The sequence below is a fragment of the Delphinus delphis genome, chromosome 10 (genome assembly GCF_949987515.2).
Source record: "Delphinus delphis chromosome 10, mDelDel1.2, whole genome shotgun sequence".
In the NCBI taxonomy this organism is placed as follows: domain Eukaryota; kingdom Metazoa; phylum Chordata; class Mammalia; order Artiodactyla; family Delphinidae; genus Delphinus; species Delphinus delphis.
In genome coordinates this window covers 73,280,208-73,304,335 of record NC_082692.2, presented here as the reverse complement: position 1 = coordinate 73,304,335, position 24,128 = coordinate 73,280,208, and the positions used below count along the sequence as shown (strand labels likewise).

The following is a 24,128-nucleotide window of genomic DNA, read 5'->3' as shown; positions in this document are numbered from 1 at the left end:
ATGATTTTTTTAATCTCCAACAGCACGCTAAGTGCTTCCCATGGCCCCAGAGGCTTACAATTCAAGACAAGAAAGACAGCACTGACACAAATAGACAACGTATGCATGCATCAAACCCACAAACTGATTTACTCACATTATGGTTCCTAAGTAACCTTCCGACTACCGCAGGGTAATTAGGTATGTAACAGACTCCATGCTTTTAACAGTTCTGCGTTCCATGCCTCGATTATTCAGTATCGCCCTCAGATTTCTGAGATGACAAATGAAGGATGGCACACTATTCTAAGTGACACTGAGAAACAGCTCTCTGTGTTATGGTAATTAACTGACCAAAACAGTTTTTAGTTGTTTAAATGGTCATAAAATCTCAGGTGGGAGACTTCCAGGCAAAGATGGCAGATTGAACATATGCATTTATTTTTGTTCCCTCCTGAAACCCTACTAAAACGTCAGTAAATTAATTTAAAAATTTTAAAAGGCATAAATCCATAAAAATTTAAATTTTAAAAGGCATTAACCCACAAAGAGAGAGAACAGGAGAGGAAACATGAAATTTGGAGAGTAGATGGACTTAGCAGACCTGAATAAACTGAATCATAAACCAGCAGCAGGAAAAGCCAAGAAGCAAAGAAGTGCCACCAAAGAACCTCAAGAACTACAGCACCAGGTGCCTCTGGCAATGGGGGTGAAGGTAAACGTGACAGGATGGGTTGGAAGTCTATTTCAGGAGGAGTTGAATCCCCAGTTCCCCTTCTCCTGTCTGAGTAGTTTTAAGGCTTTCCCTGACCGCACCCTGGCAGGAGGGTAAACAGAGGGTCTACAGACTAGGGGACATCAGGCATAGCTGAGGATGAAGAACATCAGGCTACCCTACAGAAAACAGGGGCTTGAATAAATGTTTATAGGCCAATGCTGACAGCCCTCTCCCCCAGCCCTCTTTTCCCACCGGTTCCCAGCAAATTGGCAGCCAGGCTCGTGTCCTGCAGGAAAATGATAACATGATCCTCCTCTAGAGAATCTGACCAGCCCAAAGGAGAGAGAAGTAAAGACACTGACACCGAGGTCCCCCAATGGTATACCCAGTTCACCCCACAGGGAACCCCACCCTGACAAGCACACCCAGATTTCTAATCAGCTAGTTAATGCCCCAGTCTTAGCTATGATCAGACACTCAGGGATCACCAGACACCTGAGAAAAGCCCCTGACATAAAAGACAGAGACCAAGCAAGAACAAGGCAACTCGAGGGTCACAAAAGAATCTTCACAGAGAACTTTTTTGAAAGATCAGTAATATCCTCAAAGAGTTAAGAGGAGATATGGCAACCACAAAACAAAAATGTCATTTCTTAAGAAGTAATATTCAGAGAACCAAAAAAAAAAAAGGCTCTATGAAATTAATAATAGTGAAAATGAAAAGCTCAATTAAAGGACTGGAAGACAAAGCTGCAGAAATCTCGAAGAAAGCAAAAAGGCAGGAAGACAAAAATAGGAGAGAAGATAAAAATAGTAAGAGGACTGATCCTAACTGTCCATCATCTGAAGAACAGGTCTAGAAACAGAAGACAAAGAAAGCAGAAGGGAGCAAATCATTAACAAAATAATTCAAGAAAATACTCCTCAAATGAAGGATATGAGTTTCAGATTGAAAAGGCGACAGACTGGAGGAGAGGAAACAAACACACATACACAAAATAAGTCAAACATATAGTGTGCAAAGTCGTAATAAACGCTACAAAGAAAAAGCAGGGAAGGGGAATGAGGAATGCTGGGGGTGGGGGTGGAGGACTGTAGTTTCAAATAGGTTAGAGAAGGCCTCTCGAGGAGAGTGATGTCTGAGGAAAGATCTGAAGGTGGGGAGGTGAGAGGAGCCATGTGGTTGGCTGGGAGAAGTGCATTCCAGGCAAAAGAGAAGTACAAATGCTGGAAGCCAGAGAGTGCCTGGCATGTCCATCCAGCAAACAGAGAAGAGGCTGCAGCAGCTGGAGTGGCATGACTGAGGTGGAGAATGAGAACAGAGGTCAGAGAACTAGGGGTGGACTGGGAACGACAATGGAGTGGGTATAGGTCACTGGAAAGACGTAAGACTTTGACTTTCACTTTGTGTGAGAACAAGGAAGGTTCTGAGCGTAGGACAGACACAATCTGAGGAGATCTGAGGTGTGTTTCTAAAGGATCACTCCAGCTGCCATATTAAGAATTGACTCGGGAGGGGGACAAGAGTGAAAAGCAGGGAGTCCAGTCAGGAGGCTGCTGCAATAATCCAGGGGAGAGATGCTGCTGGATTGAACCAGGGTGATAGCACTGGAGGTGGTGGGAAGTGGTAGAAGTCTAGATATATTTTGAAGGTAGAACAAGATTTGCTGACAGATTAGATATGGAATGTAAGAGACAGAGAGGAGTTCAGGTTCTGGGCCAGGACAGAGTCGCCATTTACTATAAACGGGGAAGACTACAGGAGGCCCAGGTTTGGGCAGGATGGATAGAAGGTCTAGAAGGTCAGGAGTTTGGTTTGGAATACATCAAGTTTGAAGAGCCTGCTAGAAATCAAGTAAGATGTTAGTAGGCAGGAGAGAGGTTGGTATTTAAAGCCATGAGAAGGATGGTATCACAAGGGGTGAGTGTATGAAGAGAAGAGGCCCAGGTACGGAGTCTTGGGACCCTCCAAAGATGATGATGAGGTGACCTCGACAAGAGCTGCTTCAGTGGACTGGTGGGAGTGAAGACCTGAACGGATCTAGTTGAGAAGAGGCGGAGAAGAACTGGAAAGAGCAAGCATCAACAAGCAGAACTCTTCCAAGTTTTGTCACAAAGTGGAGCCAAGATATGGGTCAGATGATGGAGAGGGAAATAGAGTCAAATGATTGTTTTTATTTTATTTCATTTTTTTGCGGTACACGGGCCTCTCACCATTACAGCCTCTCCCACTGCAGAGCACAGGCTCCAGACGCGCAGGCTCAGCGGCCATGGCTCACGGGCCCAGCCGCTCCGCGGCATGTGGGATCCTCCCAAACCGGGGCACGAACCCGTGTCCCCTGCATTGGCAGGCGGACCCTCAACCACTGTGCCACCAGGGAAGCCCCAAATGATTGTTTTTAGGTGGGAGAAATGACAGTTTGTTTGGAAACTGATGGAAATGTTTCGGGAGAGAGGGGAATTTTGACGTTATAGGGGAAAGGCAGGAGGACTTCTGGAACATTACTGTCTACTAGGCAGGAGGGGAAGGCATCAAGTGGACGAGGAGGGACTGGTCAGAGCTGGGAACCTGGACAGTTTACCTGTACTATGAGAGAAAACCCCATATGTTTAAATGCATGGGCGGGAACTTGTGGAACTCTTCTCACCACTTCTATTTTACCAGTGGAATAGGACTCAAAGTCATCTAGGTTGAGAGAGATGGGGAGGTGAGTAGTGTAGATCTGAAGATCAAAGAGAAGGTGGGAGATAATCATCTAAGAGAATGAAGGAGTAAATGAATTAGAATGTGGTATGACTGCCGGGTAGCAATAAGGGCCCACTTGGGTCCTTATTACAACAGTCAGTATTGGTTTTTCCAGCCATATATTGTTACAAAGGTATGGGGCAAAGTCGGTGGAAAACTGGAAATAACGAGGAACGGGGTTTTGCTAAACAAGTATGACAAAGCAAGAAAAATTGTTGAATATTGTTTGGAGGGAGTGAATATAATAAATAGACCATGGAATTTCAGACAGATGAGGGAAGTGAGACCATGTAGATGAGGGACTTTAAATAGGCAGTAGGTGCCAGGAGGGTCAAAGAATCATGAACAGCCCTGTAGGAAAATCATTTCATTTAATGATTAATAATGATTAAAGGCCATCCAGAAAGGATTAAATAAGTACAGTATCTCAGTCACCTCAAATACTCTGTGAAACGAGGGTTAAGGAAGAGTGTAAGCAAACAATCACATCTTTTATTTTATATCCTCTGCTAAAAAAGGAAGGAAAGCACGTGAACAATTATTTTAATATTTCATTCCATAGGTTAAAATAATTTTGTCGCTTGAAAGGGAAAATAAGAATCATAGAAGTCAGAATAGTAGAGGGAGTAAGCTAGAAAGAGAGGAGACAGTGACAAGAACATGGCTGAGACTATGGTGAGATGCAGGTGTGGATGACAAGGCCTGGTGCGTGATCTCGGCAGACAGTGACAGAGCGAGGCTGCAGAACACGGTCAATGGGGAGAAGATTCAAGGAACTTCCACATAGACAGTGAAATCACTAAGAATTATGACAGAAGTGCTGGAGAGCGACCCCTAGAACAGGAGAGATGTGGTGGGAACGTGGCTCCACCGTGAACAGAATACATAAAGTCATACTAACGTACAGGATACATACAGTCATAACAAGGTATGGCCAACAGTCTGGCCAACACTGTAATTATATTGGGAGGCAGGAAGACCGTGGGGAGGAAGCAGAGGTTGGGGGATGGGGAGGGGGGATGATCGGTACTGCTGAGGAGAGTGGTGCTAAAATAAATCCGTACCTTCTGTAATAGTCAACAGATGATATCTAGCACCAATGAATATGAAGTAGCAATACAAACAAGACATTTAGAGTCATTCGGGTAAATTCCCCAAATATCAGCTAAAAGACTAAAACTGATTGCCTCTAGGGGTAGGGGGAAGAAATGGAGGGGAGAGGCAGGGATATGCTGATTTTCAATAACAAGCCTTGAAGAACTATTTGACTCTTTATGCTGTGCTTATATAACTGATCAAAAATTAAAACTTAAAGAAAAAAAAAGCCAAGTTGTTCGAAAAGTGGATAATGATGCAACTTCTAATTAGGTGTTGTTATTCACCATCCCAGATTAATCAGATTCGCAAAAGCAATCTAAAATACGACTCTTTTGTTTTTTTTCCTCTCAGAAAGGATGCTGTCTTGTTAACTGATGCTTTTGACTTCACCGATCAGTGTTTAAATTCAGCACTTGGTTGTTATGACGGAAATGTCTATGAACGTCTGTTCCAGTGGGCTCAGAGGTCACCAACCAATACTCAGGTAGTTGAATAGAACACATTATAAATTATGCAAGAGAGCCGAGAGCAAGCAGTGAATATACCTCCATGTTTTCCCATTTTAACTGATTCCCATTAGGTTAGAAATTGCTTGGCATAGCATGTCTATTTAAAATATTTTGAGAATACATAAAAGAAACCTGGAGCAGGGATGTGGCCTGGTAGGAACTCTGAGTTTGAACTGTAATAAACAAAATGCATTGCTCAGAATTTGGTAAAGGGAATTTGGAGAAAGGCCCAAGCTCTAAATCACGGCTTGACATACACAAGGGCATACACACATAGTGGCAAAGTGGCTTTTAAGTAACAGAAATAAAAAGGTAAATCACTGCACTGATTTAACCATCTTAATTTCAGCCTTTTAACTCTTAGTTTCGTGTTGATACAGTAGGTATTCAGGGGTGATAGGAAGCTTGGGGGTGGGGGTCTCTCTCTCAGCCCTCACTGCCTGCTAGAGATGCCTCCTCCCTCTTCTCTACAAGGAAGAAAATCCCAGGGACAAAGAAGCCTGCTGCACTGCCATCAGTATCCCAGGAAAGCCAAATAAATGACAATTACAAGGGTTATGGCAAAAAGATCCCCAGCTGTCCCAGGAGAGAACACGAGAACTCATTAACAGAAGAAGGGGGAGGACTCATAAAATCCTAACAGTCTACAGCCAGCATCCCAGACTCTCTGCTATGAGCCTCATTGGGAAACATTATGAATATCAACGCCTACATTAACTGGAGTAGAGAAATAAACCCTGTATTTACAATTTGGGGAACCAACATTTACTAGCAGATTTGATACAGATGATCAAAACAAAGACACTCTATAGCTATACAACAGGTTATTTTAAGTTCTATAATGCAGATATGTAATTCAGATGATGAAGTCTAGTTTTTTACCTCTTTCCTCTTCAAATTTCAGAAAAGGTGTCTTAACACCTCATCAAATTGGCACCTCTCAGGCTTTCATTCACACTTAGCATGGTGTTAGACTTGCTCTTAACATTCTGCATCCTGTCATACCTCATAGCTTAATTTAACATGGTTATCTAAAGTTGCGACACAACGTTACCCCCAAGATGGTTGTCAGCTAGAAGGCCAATCCCTGTCTCCAGGAAGGCATCCTTTTAACTCAACAAGGAAAGATAAAGAACTTAACTAAAGAAGGTACAATACATTTACTGCTTAGTACAGTTAAGCTACTTCTAGTGTGTTACTTTTTCTAATGATTAGATCTCTCTACTTTCTAACATTTAAATCCTGGCATAGAACTACAGCAATCCTGCCACTCCAGATTAGCCCCTGTGGTCTAAAGAAACACACGTGCCCTTTGGTACTTGAGAGAAAAACCTACCCTGCCTTAACACCTGTCAGGAAACACTGACATATCTAGCTCAAACCTGCTTTACTAGCAACACAAGGAAACGTGCCAGTTCTCCTGATTCCTCGTATTCACCAAAGAACACAGGGGCTTCCTTGTCTTTTACTTGTTTCTACTCTTCATCTTGAAAGAATTTAATCTGGACACTATATGAGGGCAGGCTTGTCTAGATGAGGGGCATGACTGACCCACAGCATCAGCAGACTTGGTAAGATGGTGATGCACGCCATCCCATTCACTCTTCCCTATCTCCTGCTACGTGACTGTGAACAAGGATGGAGTTTTCATCTTCCCAACTCCAGGGTCTATCACAGAGTAGATACTTTGCATTTACGGAGTAAATGAACATGGTTCTGTGACCTACGCAGCGGAACAAGGACCCTGGTGCATACCCAACACTGCAAACTTTTGCCATCCTAGCTTACATTACCTTGCACAAAAGGTGACAGGTACAGCAACGTGACTCTTTCATGCACAGCGATTTTAAGAATGTGAGATTGTAAGTGACCTTGAAGAATGCTTCCAGTTAGTTAAAACGACACTTTGTTGACAACTAATATATGGCTCCCTAATCTTACATTTCTGGCTCCTCTAGGCACCACCAAAATAGCCCTTTTAAAGTGTAGTTTCTAATCTGCTGTAGGTAATTTTGAAACTGCAGTTAGAGACATTTTTCCTCATTTGCACTGGCAGAAAAAGGAACACTACAGGTATTTCAAATAAATTAAAACAAAAGCTACTTTGAAACATGCCTTGTAGACACAAAAGTACACACAGGAATTTATTTCACTGACATTTCTACCAAAAGAAAAGTGCTATGCTGTGTTGAATGTCTTAGAATTATAAGAGTCTCTCCTGTCTGGGGCAGGTTAGGTGCTGAGCTTTATCCCCAGACAGGATGATGCACTCCCATGGTTTACTCTCGCTATGGTGTTCTGCCTTTTGGCTTTTTTCCTGATTTGGATGCTATTTCAAGACAGTTTCTCCGAAATGAACTGCAAAAGACTGTTCCTGTTCCCCACGTGCACTCCTATCTAAGTGATTCCCTATAGATGCAAGCAGTGAAAGAACCACTGGGGATAATTTCAAAATAAGAATCCTATTTCTCCCCAATTATTCTATTGCAGAAATTTATTCAAGTAGTTGCCAGATGCAACTACTGATCCATGCATTCATTCAATCTGATCCATGCATTCATTCAATCATTCAACAAATAGTTACTGAGCATATGAGGTATGCCAGAAACTATTCTAGGTACTGAGGACACAGGAGAACAAAAGAGTCATAGACCCTGTCGTCAAAGAGCTTACAGTTTTAACTGAGACAGGCAAAAAAGTAAACAAGTAAATACTATAAAAGATGGGGGTAGAGCTGTGAAGAAAAGAAATCAAGACATCACATTAGAGAATAATGGGGATACCCAATTCTGACACAGAATATTGCTTACCTGATTTCACCTTCTGGCTCCTTGCTTTGTGGTTAACATGTTCAATTTCAAAGAGCCTCAAAGAGTCAAGCCTTTCATTTGTATTAAATCCCAAAAGCAAATGATAGCTGTGTTTTTTTAATTGGCCACCTGCATCCACAATTTAAAATCTGCATGAGAAAAGGAAGGATGCCCTTTGGAAAAAATGTTTCCCCATATGTTCACACAAAATGAATTTTAAAAATAAATTAAAATATTAAGAATCGTATGTAATGTTACTTTTTTGAAACTAAAAACTTAATTTGAAAGTAGAAGTCATTAATCCTGGCAGAAATAGTCTGTCTTAACAATGCACTTTTTTCTACAAACAGGGGAACCCTGCCTATGAGAAATATATAAGACCACTATTACAAGGCTGGAGATCCAGGCTATGAAATAATCAACAGCATTCAGGAGGCACCACCACGTGGTAATGGTACTATGGCATGTGCATCATTAAAATCTACAACTACATATGTATGTATTTTTTAAAAAGGATCATTATCTTCCAGAGACACAGACTGAAGCAGGTGAAATATCTGTGATTTATTTCAAAATAATCCATGGGAAGAAAAAGGGGGAGTGAATCATTGTTGAAGCTATTCAATGGGTACGTGGGTGTTTACATTATTCTACTTCCGAATATGTTTGAAATTTCCCACAATAAAAAAACAGTAGCACTATCCATTTGCAGCTTCTATTTTGTTAAATGCCAGGATTTGCTTTAGAGCTAGCAAAAGCCAATAGACTCATTAGTTATCACTTGTGTCCTTATAGCACACATTTATTTATCCCAGGGCTTAAAAGAACACATACACATACATACACACACACACACACACACACACACACACACACACACACATATGCACACAAACAATCCTCTTCTAAAAGTGCCTATACTTGGTATAATCTAAATAAAATGTAGATCACCACACACCAATCAGAATGGCTGTCATTAAAAAGGTAATAAATAACAAGTACTGGCAAGGATATGGAGAAAAGGAAACACTTGTGCACTGCCGCAGGGAATGTAAGTTGGTGCCGCCTCTATGGAAAACAGTATGGAGGTTCCTCAAAAAATTAAAAATAGAACTATGATACAATCCAGCAATTCCACTTCTGGGTATTTACCCAAAGAAAACAAAAACACTAATTTGAAAAGATACATGTACCCTTACGTTCACTGCAGCACTATTTACAACAGCCAAGATCTGGAAGCAACCTAAGTGTCCAACAACACATGAATGGCTAAAGAAACTGTGGTGTACATAAACAAAGGAATATTACTCAGCCATAAAAAAGAATGAGATTGTGCCATTTGCAACAACATGAATGGACATAAGACGGTACTGGCTAAGTGAAATAAATCAAACACAGAAAGACAAATACCATATGATTTCACCTACATGTGGAATCTAAAAAACAAAACAAATGAGCAAACAAAACAGAACAGAAACAGACTCATAGATACAGTGGTGGTTGGCGGAGGTGGGGATGGGATGTAGGTGAAAGGGATTAAAAGGTACAAACTTTCAGTTATAAAATAAGCAAGCCACGGGATGTAATGTACAGCATAGGGAGTATAGTCAATAATAGTGTGATAACTTTGTATGGTGACAGATGGTTACCAGACTTACAGTGATCAATTCGTAATGTATATAAATGTCGAATCACTATGTTGTACACCTGAAACCAATATTATATTGTACATCAACTATACTTCAATTAAAAAAATGAAAAGGAAAAAAATACAGCCTTAGGAATACAGCTAACATAAATGTTTAAAAAATCAACTCTTCCAAAGTAAAAATGATTTAAAGTTTCATAAAAGACATAATTGTCTCAAACTACCCAAATATAACCAACCTACATTTTTCACATCATTTTCAACTACCCGAGTATATAAAACACTCAAAATTGAATACCATCAAACAAATTAAATTGCAAAAAATCTCAGCGGGCTACTTTTCCTAATTTTCTCATATAAATAATCACTTAATTGTTAATAATTTATAAATCTGAGAAAATTTACCAGAAGCAAACTTATCTCCAGTAATCTGGACAAGGAAGAGACCTCATAGATGTTTTACTCTTAAAACCTTGGAACAATTATTCATTCCCATTTCCATACCTGTTTTCAACCCAAATAATTTCATCTTTCATTCACCTCAGCTAACTCAACAACACATAGCTGGCTGGGCTGTTCCTCTTCTTGTCTCTTTTTTAGGTAACCACTAATCAGTTTGAAGGAGGAGACCATTTTCTAAAAAGATAACCTCATACTTAGTACATTTACTGAAACCACAGCAACCTACCAATAACATTAAGGGATTTTAGTTTGAAGATGGTAAAAATGGGGTAGTTACAGGTTTCTGGATATTGGTCATTTGTCAAATCTTAAGTTTTCAGAGAGACGTGGGCAGAAATGGATGTAAGTAAATATTCTCATCCTTCTTTGAAAGAGAATTTCAGAATCTTCTCAGAGGAGAAAAGGAGTGAGCTTCCCCAGTAACACAGCCTCAGTACTCTACTCCTCCCTTAGACAACGGGGAAGAAATTTCTGAACTCTCTTTTAAAAGGTGTTCTAGCAAACTAGGAAGTTTCACTACAGCTAACATAATCCTTCCAGTGAGTAACTTCCAAGAAATAGAATCAAATGAACTTATGCAAAATCAAATGAACTTATGCAAAATAAGACTACAGTAAAATTTTTAAAAGTACATGATATTTCCAACTGTTCTAGATCCTTCATTCACTGCAGTTTTCTTCTCCTCAGAAATTTAACCTTAATAACAAAATACATTTGTGGGTCACCATAATATATGAGAATAAAATGGCTAAAGAGTCGGTTTGTCCCTGTGCTCGATAGATACAAAGCTAGAATAAGGTTCATAGAGCAATGACAACTGGTGGCTTACTGAAGAAAAATCTATAATCTTCAAAATAAGTCCTATTTGAAAAAAATTTGTCAAACTGTACGTTCACTGTCCAGATATGCATTCTTTTAGACAAAACTAATAATTCCATCAATTCCCTGCTTCAACAGCATAGAATTCTATAAACCACATCCTGAAGTTCCACTGAGTCCTCCTGAATCAAATACAAATGTGCTATAGGCAGCATTTATTGGGACATAAAACAATGCATATTTTAGACAAAGAATATGATTTCCCCCCTTAACTGACAATAATCAATAAATACAAACCTAATTTTCACATTTCATTTATTTATTTATTTATTTATTCTGGTAGACAGTACACTTGGGAATTATACTGCACCAGGCATAAGAAGTAAGATTTCTACCACAGGGACATTTTGTATTCAGAAGCCAATATAAATATTTCTAGTCAGACATTTCCATGGCTACAGATATTTGGTTGCTTGATTTATATGCATAGAAAGAAACAGTTGTCATAACTGTAAAAAGCAGTACTTAACAAGTACTTTTAAATGATTGGAACAGTTTTCCTTTAATATTATAATACTGCTTATTGGTTTGAAAACTAGGTCACCCTACATGATGTTTTGATTTTTCCCAAAGGCATCATGAGTACTCTGTTTATTCTTTCATTCCTGCATTTTTAGCCTTCTAGTTGAGTTAGGGACTATTTAATCAGAAATCATTTTAGCACTGTAATAAAAAAAAGCTGTTAGGGGTAGATTATATACCGTAATCATTTTCAGACTTCTTTTTATAAAAAAGGTATCTGGAGGCTCTGAACAGGCACATGCATACTCAGGGTGAAGGGAACAAAACATAGAGGAGTCTGCTGGAGCACAAAACTTCCTTCCTTCTGGTCCCCAGTGCCTTCAAATAAATACAAATATTAAAAAAAAAAAAATCTCACACTGTGATTTAAAAAAAAAAAAAAAATCAGCCTCTTCGATCTCCTGGAGAGTCCATTTCCAGGAACTTCTCCCAGTGCTGGAGGTCAGTCATCTGTCTTCCGGGCCAGCCTGCAGAAAGTCCAGTTGTGCTCCACTGTGTTCTCGTTGGCCCGCTCACTCATGTGATGCACTCGGGTGTTTCGGATTGTGAAACCTTGTTTTGTAATGTATTCCATCAGGTGGACTCGGAGAGAAACTTCCTGGTGATAATCACAGGGTCCAAAAGTAAAGGAAACCTGGCAATCTCTGGTGTCCATCATATGCTTATTCCACTTTGTAAAATAGTTTGATATACCTTCTAGTAAGGAATGGACCTTGGTGGTGATGGTTAATTGGGTTATGATGACAGCTACTGGATTGGAGTACTTAGAAAGCTTCCGAGTACTAGATAACTCCACAACTTCTTCAAAAGTATCCATAGGATACAAAGGCTTGGGGTCATTGAGACACTGAATCAAGGGCTCAATCTGATAAAAATCTGCTTCTTTCCGAAGCAGATCAAATTCCTTAAAATCCAGGGGTAAGGTCAACTCTGAAGTTCGCAAGAAGTTGAGGACATATCGGAAAAGAGGTCCATCTCGATCAATGAAGTAATTGCCTTGAGGGTCTCGAGCTGTGGGGAAGTCCCCCCCAAACATAGCTCCAAGCATGGAATCCGGGTAACGCGTCAGTGTGGTGAGAGACGTTGTGTACAAGTGTCCACCTACATTTAACGTGACTGGGTCAGTCATCTGCAAGTTTTTAAAAAACGATCAGTCATCTGAAATGTTTTTAAATCCTAACTTTGACAGATTAAGAAAATTAGTGGTAACAAGCAAAGCAAAAGATTCACGCTACAACACATCTAGCAATCCACTGATGCAAAATATAGCTTTATTTTCAGTGAGAAACCCACCCGAATGAAGGGATCTAACACTTGCTTTCAATAGAGAAAAGGGATACGTCCAATTCTTCAAAGCCTTACACTAAAAAAGGAGGACATGGCTTCCAAAGCCACTTTATTTCAGGCCCAGTATCTAGAGAGAAGTTTTCAGGTCAGAGTATATTATGGGAGGAGAGAGGCCAAACTAAAATATACTCATTTAAGTTTTTTTCAGATTTAAAAAAAAAAAAAAACTTTCATTTTTCTTAATTTAACATAAAATAGAATAAAAATGATTTGATAACATAAAACATCTACTTTCAATATTTCTTTTGTCTTTTCCCCCTCAAAAGGAGGCGGGAAATCATGAAATTTATTTTAAAAATAAAAATTTGTGTAGACCTAATCTTCCTAACTTTTTCATGGAAATACCAGTATCAAATACTAAGTTAAAATACACAGTTTGGTCAACACAATCTCATATATCCAAAGGCTAATAGCAGCTTTCAAATTTCATAATCTGATAGTATATTCACTTTTGTAACATTAATGTTGCAATCTGGCCTTTAATTTTGAAAAGCAAGCTTCTCTAAATAATACATACCTTTGGTTTTTAAAATCATATTTAAGAAATAAAATAAGACAAATAAAGACAGGTACTATACAAATAAAATATTTCTTAGCAAAGGAAAAGGAAAATAGGAAGACACATGCACATGCGAGAAAAAGTGCTAGTGGGAGAAGTCGCACCTTCTCAACCGTTAACCTTCCCAACCACAAGAAAATGTCCTCTCTACCCATTACCTACTAGACATTTAACAGTCACTACTCTATGATGGAAGAGTTTTAAGGGCAACATACTTTAAAGACCAAAAACAAAAATGATTATCAAAAGTTACATAGAGAGTCCATGTTGAGCTTGCTTACCTAAAAACACCAAACAAAGTTAAAACACCCAAAAAATACATCTAAACTAATTGGGGGGGGGCGGTTTGCACCACTGATAATTTTCATTCTTATGAGATGTATTATACCTAAAAATACATAAGAGGCGGGGAAAGACACACAAAAATAATTTGCCGGCCTTCAAAATGCATCTGCAAAAGCCTCTCACCATATAGCCCCAGTCTCCATTATCCATCTGCTCCAGTGCTGCGTCTCGGGGAGCCCAGGTTCCAGGGAAACTTGGGGAAGAGAAAAAGACATGTGACAGTGCATGAAACTATGAAAACAGAATAGAAAAGTTTTCTCACCCAACAGAGCAGGCCAAACACCAGAAAACTACTCATCTTTGCTCAACTAAAACCTGCTACAAGGCAAAGATCTGGGGAGGAAAGGATTCCTCTAAGGCCTTCTATGGGTCCCCAAGAGACTGGCAAATCTTTACAGAGAAAGAGTTATCCTATACTTAGAGAAGGTAGAGAGCCTAGTGAGTAAACCAGTCATTCAAACTCTACCTACCTTCTCCGAAAATTCAATGTTTAGAATTCCTACAGGAGAACACTATGATTACCTCTACAACCTTATCCTGGTACAAACCAGTGATGATCCTTATCAAAAAGGTTAAGAGAAAGAGGGAAAGGGAAAACTTTTTCATCAGCATTTCAGCTATATAAACTAAACACCATAGCAGAAGCATTAAAAACTATAAACCTCCAAGACACCGGTATCTCTTTCCAGGAGAAGTATGTCAGAATGGTAGCTCTTTTGTAAAATAGAAAAACTAATTATACTTTTAATAATGATACATTTCATTTTGTACAATAATCAAAACAAACAGAAAACAGTTAAATGCCAAACCATTAAAGTACAATTGGGGGCAAAAAGAACCTTACACATCTGAGAGGCAGTCCCCTGGCGCTTATGGAGAGCCGGCCTGAAGACACGGATAAACACCCAGATACTAAAGATGCCAGTTTGAATTTATTTTTATCTACAATTCAAAAGCACTTAAACAGTTTCCCAGTTACTGAACTGCTTTAGTCAGTTCTCCCTCACACACATCATTTCCCCAAATCACCCGGCAAAGCAAACTCCAGAGCAAATTTCAAAAGCTTTGGCAAAAGACAGTAAGAAACATGGAGTTATCCGTATTTAGCCAGGAAAAGCGCTGTTTCGGTTGCTTTTTTTTTTTTTTTTTTTTCTTAACGTGGTCTTTGCACAGATTCACTTTTCCCACTTTTAGAGGAATCTGGCACACTAATTCCCAGAACAGGCTCTGGCTACAGAAGATCACAAAGGCTCTTTCTCAAAAGGTCACTCAGGCATGTAGAGAACATTTGCATAGCACAGCAGGGGCTGAAATCAGAGCCTGAAGCATCTATTTCTCTACCTTGCAAATTCTTCAAAGCAAACAAGCTAAAATGTGGACCAGACAACGTGGGGTCAGTTTTTATTCTCCACACTCAGCAGTTGGATATAGATAGGTCTCCACATGCTATAGGGTGAGAAATGGAACAAATTCAGGGCTGTTGTGACAGCCTTTCATTCCTCTGACTTGCTTCATAAACAGTATTTGAAGTAACGGAACCAAGAAATACGTTTTACCAATTTGTATTACGAGCACCTGATTCAGTTACTGATCCAACAGACAGATCAGTAGATCAGCAACTGAGCGATTTAAAAGGCCAGTCATCCCAAAGTTCTGGTAAAATGCCCATCTTTGGCATTTTCCCATCACCTGAAGTATTCATTACTGACAGCCTCAAAAATAATTCAGTCAACCGACATTTACTGCAGGGTAGAGCGAGGAAAGGTATGGTCCTTGCCATCGTGGAGCTTTCAATCTATGAAGAAAGGCAACAAGCAGCAACTGAAGGACAGAATAAAATTCAAAAGTACTATATAAGGGCTTCCCTGGTGGTGCAGTGGTTAAGAATCCACCTGCCGATGCAGGGGACATGGGTTCGAGACCTAGTCCGGGAAGATCCCACATGCCTCAGAGCAGCTAAGCCCGTGTGCCACAACTACTGAGCCTGTGCTCTAGAGCCTGTGCTCCGCGACAAGAGAAGCCACCGCAATGAGAAGCCCGCGTACCGCCACGAAGAGTAGCCCTTGCTTGCCTCAACTAGAGAAAGTGCGCGTGCAGCAACGAAGACCCAACACAGCCAAAAGTGAAAACAAACAAACAAACAAAAAGTACTATATAATAGATGGACTGGCAGAGACCTGAGCAAAGGAAGACCAAGAACCATTCCAAATGTGAAAATGGAGGACTTCCGGGAAGAGCTTACTCAGTGGAACTCTGCAGGCATATTAGCACAACCTGAAAAGGGATTCTTGAATAAAGAAACAATTTAAGTAATGGGTGGGGGCGGGGAGGGGGGAGTGTCCCCCCAACATTCCTGATACAGTAGCAGAGTGTGAATAACCATCCCCCTTTTAGAGATGCAAAAGAGAGAACCGGCAGATTAAGAGACTTGCTCAAGTCCCCACAGCTAGAAAGTAACTGAACAAGAGCTTGGGTTTCCCGACTCCTAGTCCAGATCTTTCCATAAAACCCCTCCTTGGATAGAAATTGAAAGAACAGAATCCAAGAAATGAGAAATCGAAAGGATTAACTTAAAACACCCCTACAGCCATCTATTAACCCTATCCACCTAGTAGGGGTTTATTATTTAACAGTAACTCAAAGTGAGCAATCACAATGGGTTTGTAAAAATTCCCCTGAAGCAAAATAGCAAGAACCTACTCACTAGTGTAATTGAAGGCTGCTATACTCTGTCTTTTCTTTTTTTTTTTAACTTATTTATTTTATTTTTGTCTGCATTGGGTTTTCATTGCTGTGCGTGGGCTTTCTCTGTAGTTGCGGCGAATGGGGGCTACTCTTCGTTGTGGTGCGCGGGCTTCTCACTGCAGTGGCTTCTCCTGTTGCGGAGCACGGACTCTAGGCACGCGGGCTTCAGTAGCTGTGGCACGCGGGCTCAGTAGTTGTGGCTTGCGGGCTCTCGAGCTCAGGCTCAGTAGTTGTGGTGCTCGGGCTTAACCGTTCCGCAGCATGTGGGATCTTCCCGGACCACAGCTCGAACCCATGTACCCTGCATTGGCAAGCGGAGTCTTAACCACTGCGCCACCAGGGAAGCCCTGTCCTCTGTCTTAAGTGAAGTAAAGAACTCCACTCCATGAATATCCGAATGGTAAGAAATGGGAGACCAAAGACATGTAAAAAAACAGACATCATCGAAGTTACAGCTGTTATGCAAGGACTGTCCACTATTAATCCTTTTTTTTCTTTTTTACTGCTAAATCAAAACAAGATAACTTTTTGAGCAAACACACACACACACACAAAATTAGATGATGCCCCTGAACCTGTTCCACAGCAAAAGCCAAGGTTCTGTTCCAGTACAAAGATGTAATAAAACATCAAACTTAATAATTCAGAAAAGCAATTATGGGAATCTATATAAGCCCATGTTTCTTAAAAAGTACCCAAAAGCCTCCCTTCATTTGTGTGTAAGATACATCAAATTAAAATGAAGTTACTATTAGTCACTTCCAATAACAACTATTAAACTATCCCCCCAAATCAAAACATTCACTAAAGAGCTCTAAGGGGAAAAATAGTATTGATTAGTTTAAATTTTATCTCTGCACCTTACTTCTAAACATCCTCTGTGAAGATGCTCAGATACAGCAAGAAACAAACCAAAAACAGGCAGAGACTCCTGGTCAACCAAGAGCTGGATAATCGACCTCTGAATTGATGACTGTTAGGACCGTCTCAGAAACAATGCAGATGAATGAAAGCAAAAGAATTTCCGGAATAGCTTCAATTTCCAAGTCATCTTCCAGAGCTGCTAACAGTTAGAAAATGATTCATTTGCTTTTCATCTTCTCTCCCTTCTGGCACTCTCCAGTGGAGGGCTTAATGAGAAATTAAAGGACCACAAGACAGGCAGCAGAAGGAAGATCTTGAAATGGGCATTAAATGGGCCTGTTTTACTTGACGAACACAAAGAAAAATCACAAAACTGTCCAGGAATGGAGATTATGAAGGTAACAATGAAAAAAAATTTCCTTTAAAGTGACTTTCCTTTCTAACAATCATTTTAAACAACAGTGAATGCAGCCAAGCACAAACAATTGTAAAGTTCAAAGAAAGACTTCTGACCCTATAAAATCAGTTCACCTGAAAAGAGCTGACCTTTGGCGCAAATAAAATACATGTGGAAACAACCAGCTGACCGTTCCCAAAGAATGTAAAGCAGTACTGAAAATTATGACTAATGTACAAAGTCTGACAGTGTAATGTTAGCAGATAATTACGTTAAGGAAAACACACACTCAAGAATTTATAAAAGTCTTAAAAGAAATCGCTAAAAATTTTCCATAGTAGCAAATGTGAAAACTACACAATTCAACAAGTTAATGACTTAAAGAGTAGCATAAGAACACCTGAAAGTCATTCTCCTCACCACTGCAGAACTCAATTACAGGCTTCATGGTTATGATGAACTAATTTAACACAGATATTCTGGGTTTATCATTTCTGCTACAGACTAAGAATTCTCCGGGCTAAAAGTCCTGCTCCTACATAGTAACCTATACACTGCAATACACACCTCCAAACTTGAATAAATAATAAAAATGTATAACTACTGCCTTCCCAAAGTTTCCAGATAGCCCTTTTAAAACACCTTCCTACTGAAATCTTTGTGTCTGGCTTTCAGAAAAGAAGACTCAATAAATTCCATCTATACATACTCTCTGAGTTACCTTTGCGCTGAATTTCTCTGTTCTTGAAATGTGGGAGTTTGAAAGTGAAATACTTTTTATAGTAACTAGTTCAGCGACATCTAAAGGAGTCTTTTGGGTTAACATTCACATACAAGGTGGCATAGGTAGCCAGGCGCACAAGGGGAATGTGATTATGGTGTTAGGTTTATCCCAGCCATAACCACTGCAGAAATGGATTGTTTTGTCCGAAAACTAATCCTTTTGTGGTCTAGAAGAAAGGCGCTCTACGTTGAAATGTGACTTTAGTACTAAAGAGCTGCCACAAACAGTCACAAAACCATAAAATTCCTCTTATCCTCAGTTTCTGTAAAATAAAACGGAATAACGGCACCTTCCCAAAAGTAACGATACCACTTGGGCACAACACAAAGGCGACAACTGGCCTACAGGGTAAAAGATCCGGACTAGAATTCTGAAGTCACAGGCAGGCCAACGCAGAAGAAAGAGAACTGGTCACCGGTGAGGATCTGTATCCCAAGTCGACTCCATTACTAATTATGAGACTGAGTAAATCACTCTTATGCCCAGCTGCTTCTTGCAGAGAAGAAAATGAGGTCATGAATCAAAAACCATTGGTAGGACTTCCCTGGTGGCGCAGTGGTTAAGAATCCACCTGCCACTGCAGGGGACACGGGTTTGAGACCTGGTCCGGGAAGATCCCACATGCTGCAGAGAACTAAGCCCGTGCGCCGCAACTACTGAGCCTGTGCTCTAGAGCCCATGAGCCACAACTACTGAGCCCATGTGCCACAACTACTGAAGCCCGTGCGCCTAGAGCCTGTGCTCCACAACAAGAGAAGCCACCGCAATGAGAAGCCTGCGCACCACAAGGAAGAGTAGCCCCCGCTCGCCACAACTAGAGAAAGCCTGCGCACAGCAACGAAGACCCAACACAGCCAAAATAAATAAATTTATTTTTTAAAAAAACCACTGGTAAACTGACAAGTATCAAACAAATGTGAAAATACTAGTGGCAGTAGCATAAATAAAATTTCTGTGGTAAATTGAGAAACTTGACAGTGTGAACACAAGTAATTTAGAGCATGGGCATGGAGACAAGGCACACATAAAGAGAAGGCCTCTTAATCTGCTTCCAGTCTCCCCTACACCATCCTCCTTTCCCCCGAGCTCCAGAAGGGAGACCTACAGGTAAAGGGAAGCATCTGGCTTCCACAGAGACCACCAGACAGCTGAGCTCTTCATCACAGAAGGAACTTCTCTAAAGCATGACTCAGGATTATCTCCAAGGTAAAACCAAATCCAAATAAATACGTGTATTCCATTTTAAACAGACTCCAAATATCAAAATCCAAGAAACACTGAGGGATTCATAGAACGCTAGAATTCCTTTATGCAGTAATGCTTTAAAATATGATTTATGAAAATTCAAATCCCACAAACCTTAGAAATGGCATCTATGGCGGTCCCTGACCATCAATCCTTAATATCTATGGTGTTAAACAAAATGAAGTATTAGTATGGCCTGACAGTTCTCAGCCAAAGGGCAAGTTCTCTCAGCCTGCCAACCATGCAGGTAAAAAGATTTTCCTTTTCCTAGCTACACATCTGTTCATTTGAAAACATCTCAATCTTGGGCTCAGTCCTGTGCTAAATGCTGGCCCCTCCCTTCTTTCCTATCTTGGGATCACTCATGTACCTAGGCATTTGTGACCGCAAGAAAATGAACATGCCAAGGGGAAAGGGTAAGGGACACTTAGGCTACCCCAAACATTCTTAGCCAAACCAGGTCACCTCGGGTCTCTTGACCACTCAAACCTCTTCTATCACAAAGCCCTAAAATTGGAATTATCAACTTGTTCTAGAACTGGTATACTTGCAGAAACATGATAACTTCAGCAGAATATCCAAACAGGATCTGTTTCATTTCTCGAGTCCCACTCCCCAGACACAGCCTCCACCACTGACAGCCCGGCAGGTGCTTCAGGGGCTCCCCCTTTCCACGGCCATTTATCACCTCTGACATCCAGCATTAAAAATGCCCTGACACACACAAATCTGAGCATAAAGAACTCAGCTGCAGTCAATCTCTTTGGGGCGGACAATCTCCTAAGGCTGGGCTCAGAAGCCCTGCCGTAGGCTTTAAATTAAGGCAAACGGTGGCCAATAAGCACCACCCCAAACAAATCATTTTCGAGCAAACCTCGAGGTACTCCCACCCGGGCAGGGCTTCGCTGTTGCCCGCAGGCGGAGTCCCCCGCCCCGATCCGGCCCCGGCGTGGGACGGGAGACTCTCGGGGCCGGGAGGGTGGCACGCACCCGAGCCTGGAACCCGGGTCCGCCGAACCCGCACGTCCCCGCACGTCCCCCCACACCCGGGCGGGGCCCGGAACCTCCGCCCAAGGCCGGCCCCCGGCCGCAGCCAGCCCGCCGCGAGCTCGTGCCAGCCCCGGAGCGCGCCGCCCGGGCTCCCCACGGTCCCTTCAGTGCGGCCCCGCCGCCGCCCGGATTCCCCTCAACCCCGCTCCCCGGGCTGCTCCGCGCGGGATTCTGCTAGTGCCCGGCCCTCCCGAGCCGGGCCCCCAAGCCGTGGGCCCGCCCCTACTACTCACTGCGCTGCAGCAGCGGTGGTAGCCGGGCCGGGAGACGCCGGCGGCCGGAGAACGAGAACGCGTGGACGAGTGAGCCCGCGCCCGGCGGCGGCGGCAGTGGCGGCGGCGGCGGCGGCAGAAGGGACGACTGAGCCCGCGCCCGGAGTTGCGGCTCCTGCCGCCCGACGCGGGCGGCGCCTTATCAGCCGAGACGCGGCGCCACGAGCGCAGACGCCCCCTAACGGCGGCGTGGGATGGTGGCCGGAGGGCCGAGCGGCCAGAACAACTCAATCAGGCGTAGCCTGGGCGCCTAGGTCAGACTGACTCCGCAGCAGCCCCGAAGCCCCGCCCCGACGCCCCAATCGAGCCCCTGAGGCTCCGCCCAGATTCCCTCGCGCTCCGCCCAGAATCCGCCCGACGTCCCGCCTCCGCCTGTAGATTGGGATCAGCCCAGACCCCGTCAGTTTTCGCTAAGTTCTCAGGCCTAGGTCCCCACAGTTGTTTCTCTTGTCATTTCACGAACTCTCATGGGGCCCCGAGAACTCCCATGTTCCAGGCCTGGAGAGTAAAGTGGCCACCAAGAGGGCGGGGCATCCTGAGAGGAGAAAACAGAAAAGACCCAAGGAAACAGCCAGTAGCCAAAATAATGACAAGTTATAATTATAAATGTTGGGAGGTACATGAATCAGTTGGAGAATAAGGGGAGGGGACCTCTGTTTCAGATACAGTGGCTATGGAAGATCTGGACTCTGGGACTGTGGCCAGAGCACCTCCCGACTTTGCCTTCTGTGGGATAGGTAGTAAGGTCACCTCTCCAGCCTTGTCAGCGGAGTAGTGAAAGGCAGCCAGGTGGGGAGAAGGGCAGAGTGACTTCAGCAGAGGAAACGACTCGTGCAAAGGCTCTGAGGCCTGAAGGAGCCGGCCCTAGATGAAGCTGGCGCCGCTACCGCCACGAAGGAAGCCAAGGCTGCAAAGAGTGGGGAATTACCTAAAGTCTCAGAGCTAATTGGTCTCCAAGCATAGCGTCTTTCCAAATCCCATTCACTTCCTGCTAATCAGATCTCCATCCCTTTCCAGGTGGGACCAGGTATGTGATGTTGGTTTTTGCCATTTCCCCTTCAGCAGGATAACCACTTGCCTTGGAAACTCACCTGCGCTTCATGGCTGCGATTGCGTGAGCTGCCTCTGGGGTTTAACTTTTATCTGCAGGATCATCACAGTCATATCTGCTACTTGGTTTTTCTCTGAAAACTCAACAGGTTAAATAAATGGCATATGCTTCACCAACATAACTGAGTGCTACATTATCATATTCAAAAAGACTAGGTGAGGATACAGGGAAATGTGTGTGAAAATAAGCAGTGCACAAAATGGTATACATGGTATAATCCTAATTTTATTTTTAAAAATGTAAATATACACAGGCAAAAATTTTGAAGGAAATACACGAAATCATTGATCCTGGTTCTAGGGAGTAGGATGGGAATATTAGTGACTTAACTACTTACAAATGTTCTTCTGAATTTTCTATATTTTCTAGAATGCATGGATGCTGAATTTATAATCAGAAAAATACGAGTTTTATTTTTTACAAAAGAAAGGTAATGCTGAAATTACCCAACACAGATCTCCAGGATTTGGTGCCACTGAAAATCCAAAATTGCCCCTGGCTTACTGGTGTCCTTGGAGGGGTCATTTCTCCTCTCGGGGCTTCTATTTCCTCAACTAAAAACTGAGAGGAATTAATTTTGTCAGTGGTTTTCTCAGAACAATTCCTACACATCTCAAAGTTTTTAATACTATTGTAAATTATATTTTCAAATTTGTATTTTATAAGCTATTGATGGTTATTGAAATGTAGTTCGTATTATATAATAATCTTATACCCAGCAAACTTTTTTAGTTCTAATTTAGTTCTAGGAAGTTTACAGGCTTTCTTGAATTTTCTATGTAAGTATTTATAAAGTCTGTAAGTAATAACATTTGGTATCTTCCTGTCCAGTCTTTATTTCCTTTTCCTTATTTTACTGCACTGACTAAAATCTCCAGCACAATGTTGAGTAACAATGATGATAGTGACATTTCTATCTTGTTCTTGACTGCTTCTAATATGGCACCATTAAATATGGTGTTTGTTGTAGATTTTTGGTAGATACCCTGTATCAACGTAAGGATGTACCATTCTGCTTTATTATGAATGGGTGTTGAATTTTATCAAATGTGAGATTTTCCCCCCAATGTAATTAATTACACCATGGATTTTACTATATTAAACTCTCCATGCATTCCTTGATGATGTGCTTTTTTTCCCAATATAGTGCTGGATTTCATTTGCTAATAATTTAGAGTTTTTGTGTCCACATCTATGAATGAGATATGCCTACTATTTTCCTATCTTATTCTCTCTTTGTCTGATTTTGCTATCAAAGTTACATGAGCCTCATAAAATAAGTTAAGGGGGGAATTCCCTGGTGATCCAGTGGTTAAGAATCCACCTTCCAATGCAGGGGACGTGGGGTTCAATCCCTGGTTGGGGAACTAAGATCCCACATGCTGCAGGGCAGCTAAGCCCATGCACCACAACTACTGAGCCCGAGCGCTCTAGAGCCCGCGTGCCACAATGAAAGATCCACTTACTGCAACAAAGATCCTGTGTGCCGCAACTAAGACCCGAGGCAGCCAAATAACTAAATAAATAATTTTTAAAAAATAAATTAAGAAATCAGTGTCTACTCACTAGAGCAGCTTCTATAAGATTGGGGTTTTTTGGGCTTCCCTGGTGGCGCAGTTGTTGAGAGTACGCCTGCCAATGCAGGGGACACGGATTCGTGCCCCGGTCCGGGAAGATCCCACATACCCCGGAGCAGCTGGGCCCGTGAGCCATGGCCGCTGAGCCTGCACATCCAGAGCCTGTGCTTCGCAACGGGAGAGACCACAACAGTGAGAGGCCTGCGTACCGCAAAAAAAAAAAAAAAAAAAAAAAAATTGGGGTTTTTCTGTGGTTTGGATTTTCTATAGGATTCTCCTGTAAACCATCTTGGTTTGGGGCTTAGGGGTGGAAAGTGTTTACCCTTATATACTTATATACAGCTTTCAATCTGACCTTAGGGCCTACTTCTCCACCTGCACAGCTCTTGTGGGGCCACCAGAAAACTCATTGTTGCTGAATCCAAAAGACACTCCTCAGATCTCCTCTCAGGCCTCCCTGC

At 41.9% G+C, this 24,128-nt stretch overlaps 2 protein-coding genes across 5 annotated transcripts in view; one reads left to right on the top strand and one right to left on the bottom strand.

The window, feature by feature from the left end:
• Positions 1-8,565, top strand: part of ACOX2 (acyl-CoA oxidase 2) — a 35,619-nt gene extending 27,054 nt beyond the window's left edge. The window contains exons 14-15 of one of the 2 annotated variants that reach the window (XM_060022781.1): positions 4,893-5,025; positions 8,211-8,565. In XM_060022781.1, coding sequence (XP_059878764.1) covers positions 4,893-5,025; positions 8,211-8,273 — 196 coding nt within the window. In that variant the 3' untranslated portion in view covers positions 8,274-8,565. The remainder of the gene's footprint in view (positions 1-4,892; positions 5,026-8,210) is intronic. The other variant, XM_060022782.1, reaches the window with a different exon arrangement.
• Positions 8,566-11,098: 2,533 nt separating this feature from the next.
• KCTD6 (potassium channel tetramerization domain containing 6) lies at positions 11,099-21,156 on the bottom strand. 3 transcript variants are annotated; one of them, XM_060022778.2, is made up of 4 exons: positions 20,941-21,156; positions 19,772-19,818; positions 13,746-13,815; positions 11,099-12,500 (listed from the first exon to the last, which is right to left on the bottom strand). In XM_060022778.2, exons 2-4 carry the CDS (start codon positions 19,783-19,785, stop codon positions 11,814-11,816), a joined length of 771 nt encoding a protein of 256 aa, XP_059878761.1. In that variant the 5' UTR covers positions 19,786-19,818; positions 20,941-21,156; the 3' UTR covers positions 11,099-11,813. The 3 variants fall into 3 exon arrangements, with proteins under 3 accessions (XP_059878761.1, XP_059878762.1, XP_059878763.1); XM_060022779.1 differs by lacking the exon at positions 19,772-19,818 and having other exon boundaries at positions 20,941-21,155; XM_060022780.1 differs by lacking the exons at positions 19,772-19,818; positions 20,941-21,156 and adding an exon at positions 14,467-16,346.
• Between the last annotated feature and the right edge of the window lie 2,972 nt (positions 21,157-24,128).

Coding starts and splice junctions, on each gene's coding strand:
- KCTD6 (XM_060022778.2), bottom strand. Junction 12,501..13,745: donor ATGGAGACTGGGGCTATATG/GTGAGAGGCTTT, acceptor AAAAACTTGCAG/ATGACTGACCCAGTCACGTT.